The sequence below is a fragment of the Sipha flava genome, unplaced genomic scaffold, assembly GCF_003268045.1.
Source record: "Sipha flava isolate LNK unplaced genomic scaffold, YSA_version1 299_pilon_pilon, whole genome shotgun sequence".
Classification (NCBI taxonomy): Eukaryota; Metazoa; Arthropoda; class Insecta; order Hemiptera; family Aphididae; genus Sipha; species Sipha flava.
The window spans coordinates 824,158-827,481 of NW_020272971.1; the positions used below are offsets into that span (position 1 = coordinate 824,158).

At 29.7% G+C, this 3,324-nt stretch overlaps 1 protein-coding gene across 1 annotated transcript; it reads right to left on the minus strand.

Moving 5' to 3' along the window:
* Positions 1–432: 432 nt before the first annotated feature.
* Positions 433–2,184, minus strand: LOC112685954. The gene is made up of 3 exons (XM_025558027.1): positions 1,926–2,184; positions 1,480–1,754; positions 433–1,419 (listed from the first exon to the last, which is right to left on the minus strand). Exons 1-3 carry the CDS (start codon positions 2,182–2,184, stop codon positions 433–435), a joined length of 1,521 nt encoding a protein of 506 aa, XP_025413812.1.
* Positions 2,185–3,324: the final 1,140 nt, after the last annotated feature.

The window sequence follows — 3,324 nt, forward strand, 5'->3', positions numbered from 1 at the left end:
GTTCTGATGTCAGCGCCCCTGTCATTATTATTTAATGTTGTAATGCAAATAGTTTGGGTAGTTAAAATTACATATTTTACACGAGTTACATAGGTACTACTTATATATTATACTTTATATTATAATATAATAACCATTTGTGGAGAGTTGAATACATTTCCGTGATTATAAGCGTGCAACGTTTGTAATAGTATTATATTGTTCACTTTTAATTAGTCTTATATTTGGAAACCGTAAATACTTTACGCAGTAGCGGCTCGTGGTGATTTGACAAAGGGGTGCGATAATTTTTTTTTTAATTTACTCAGAATATTAAATTAAAATTATTAGGTTATTTATTTATTATCTATATAAGTATATGTTATTTATTATCATTTTTCATAATACATGAAATAAATACAAAACAAAAGTTACATTAAAATTTTTTCTTTATTAGGTTAAAATTGTATACTGGAAATCAAGACTCCTTTCCTTGATGTCACAAAAGTTATCGATTACTTTTTTGTTGAAATCAATATCTTCATTTATTATACGGCTCTCTACACTTAACATAGTCAAAGCATTAAGTCTGTCCTCACACATTGTACTTCTTAAGCATGTCTTAATTCTCCTCAATGTTGAAAAACTTCTTTCGGCTTCTGAAGATGTCATTGGTGTGACTACCAAAACTTTTAGTAATTTAAAAACTTCTTTAAATGTATCTTCCATGTTATTACTTCTAATATAATTTATTGTAGAAATTACACCTTTTAAATTTCGAAAATCATCACGTGAGTAAACTACCTCTAACTCGGTTTTCAAACGCTCTTGAATAAAAAATGGATAGCATTTGACAGTAATATTCAGAGCTTTTGATGGAAAATTATTATTATATATCACATATTTTTCATTTTGGAAAAGTTGAGCTGCTGTTAAATGTTTAGTAAAATCAAAACGTCTCTGAGCTTGAATAGATATTACGTCACATACTTCTAAAGCAGCCAATTTTTTATTATTCATAGAATCTTCTATTCGTTTTCTTTTGGAAGAACTTTCAATATTCGATATTTCTATAAGAGTTGTCAAATTATCGCGAATTTTTTGAATTTCTATTTTAAATTTTCTAACAGAATCTTGAACTTGTACTGGATCAGTATTCCTTGCTTGAACAGCATTATACAAACAATCAACATGAGGCATAATTTTATGAAAACAATTAAGCCAAAAAATAAAACTCGTATCTTTTAGAAGTAGTTTAAGTCCTGTTGCTTGATTAATAGAACTAGATTGCGAGGATGCATCAATAATTTTCTTCATACATTCAATCAACGTATCTCTATGTTCATAAACCTTATTTACTGTTCTAATATTAAAACTCCAACGTGTTTGAACTGTCTTTGGTAAACGAGCGCCTACTATTTCATCTAGTATAGCTACTCTCTGTGGAGAATTCGAAAAAAATGTTGGAATTTGAGACAAATTTGAAAAAAATACTTTTACTTGTTTATTTTGGGAAGTTGCTTGAGCCATAATTAAATTCAGTTGATGAGCGTAACAATGAATAAAATAAGCATACGGATATTTTTCTTTTATTCGTACGTTAACTCCAGATTGATGACCACTCATAACAGCAGCTCCGTCATATGCTTGTGCGATGAATTTTTGAGGATTTTTTTCTATTATAGGATCGATTTCATTTAGAATAATTCGGGTTAAGGAGTCTGCGTCATATCCTTTAGGATTTAAAAATCCCCAAAAACGTTCTACAGGAATCCCTTTAATTTCATAACGAAATATTAATGCTAATTGAAATTTGTTAAATATGTCAGTTGTTTCGTCCACAATAATAGATAAAAACTCCGAATTATTTATTTCATTTAATATATAATTTCTTGTAAAATTTAAAATACAATCCAATAATTAATTTTGTATGATTTTAGAAGTACCTTTGAAAACAGTAGATTTCTGAAAATGTTCCTGTAAACTTGGATCTAAATCTGAAAATAAGTTAATCAAACCACGAAAAACGCCTCGGTTTTTTGATGAAATTTTTTCATCGTGGCCACGTAATGGTAATTCGTAATTTCCACAACATTTTACACAATTTAAAATTTTTTCTAAAATATTTCGATTTTTAGAAACTAGCTCATTATGACGTTTAATCCCTAATTTATAACCACTGTCGATTCGACTTCTGATGTCCATAGTTCTCAATACTTTGAAGTTTGCCTCATTTTGTAGATGTTTAAACGAATTTTCATGTTTATTTAACTTGACTAAAAGATGTATTAAATCTTTTACACCAGTTTTACTCCAAGATAAATCACCTCCAAAACATACACAATGAAAACAAAATAAATATACTGTAGTTTCACACCCAGAGAGCCATTTAAACTTTTGATAAAGCTCAATATTAAAATGACGAGTATATTCTTTTTGTCCTTTTTTAGAAATATTAATCAAGTTGGATAAATTTGGTAGAGGTCTACCCAAATTTTTAATTTCCACTTTTTTTTCTAAAGTTAAAGATGAAAATTTTAGTTTTAAAATTTCTTGAATCGAATTCATTATATGAATAATAAATAAAAATAAAATATTGAAAATATGATATATATATTATTATAAAATATAAATAATAAATATTATTTACTATATTAAAATACTACTTATAATTCCAGTATACCAAACCGTATAAAAAAACGATTAAAATAAAAATATTCACCGTTTTTAATTTGGTACAATCGCAACAACCACTACACTACTACTGACAGCCGCGCCGCCCGAATTGTTCGACAGAAATCGTGGCACATCATAGTTTTACGGCCACTGTCAATGCCGATAAAATACAATTATATTTAAGTATGGTCTAAATACTGTGTTTATAATATGTGTGATTCGTGGAAAAACACATACACACGACCTATTGTAGTGATAGCAACGGGTCGCGTTCCACCGCCCGTATTGTACGACGGATTTCATCGCACATCATACCCATCATTGGCTTTAATCAGCACGATCAACGTCGACTATAAATAAAATTATAATCGTATTTAGGTTTACCCATTAGTGTGATTATTTGTATGATTCTATTCTTGGATAAAGCACACCTACACACACACCACCTAATGATTGCAACGGTCCCCGTTTCGCCGCCCGAATTGTACGACAGAAATCGTCGCACATCATAGCTTATACGACCGCTACCGCCGCCGCCGCCGCCGATAATATGATGTTTTATCTTCTATAAAAACCGGTTTTTATATGTGCGATTCACAACGTAGCACACATCACATAATATCGACAGCCGTGCTGTAATATATTCATTACTATATACACACGTATATA

Excerpts from the sequence above, each read along its gene's own strand:
- LOC112685954 (XM_025558027.1), bottom strand. The coding sequence starts at position 2,184 with ATGGACATCAGAAGTCGAATCGACAGTGGTTATAAATTAGGGATTAAA. Across the intron at positions 1,755-1,925 it reads GAAATCTACTGTTTTCAAAG|GGATTCCTGTAGAACGTTTT; the intron begins GTACTTCTAAAA and ends ATGAAATTAAAG. Across the intron at positions 1,420-1,479 it reads CAACTTCCCAAAATAAACAA|AGAGTAGCTATACTAGATGA; the intron begins GTAAAAGTATTT and ends AATTCTCCACAG.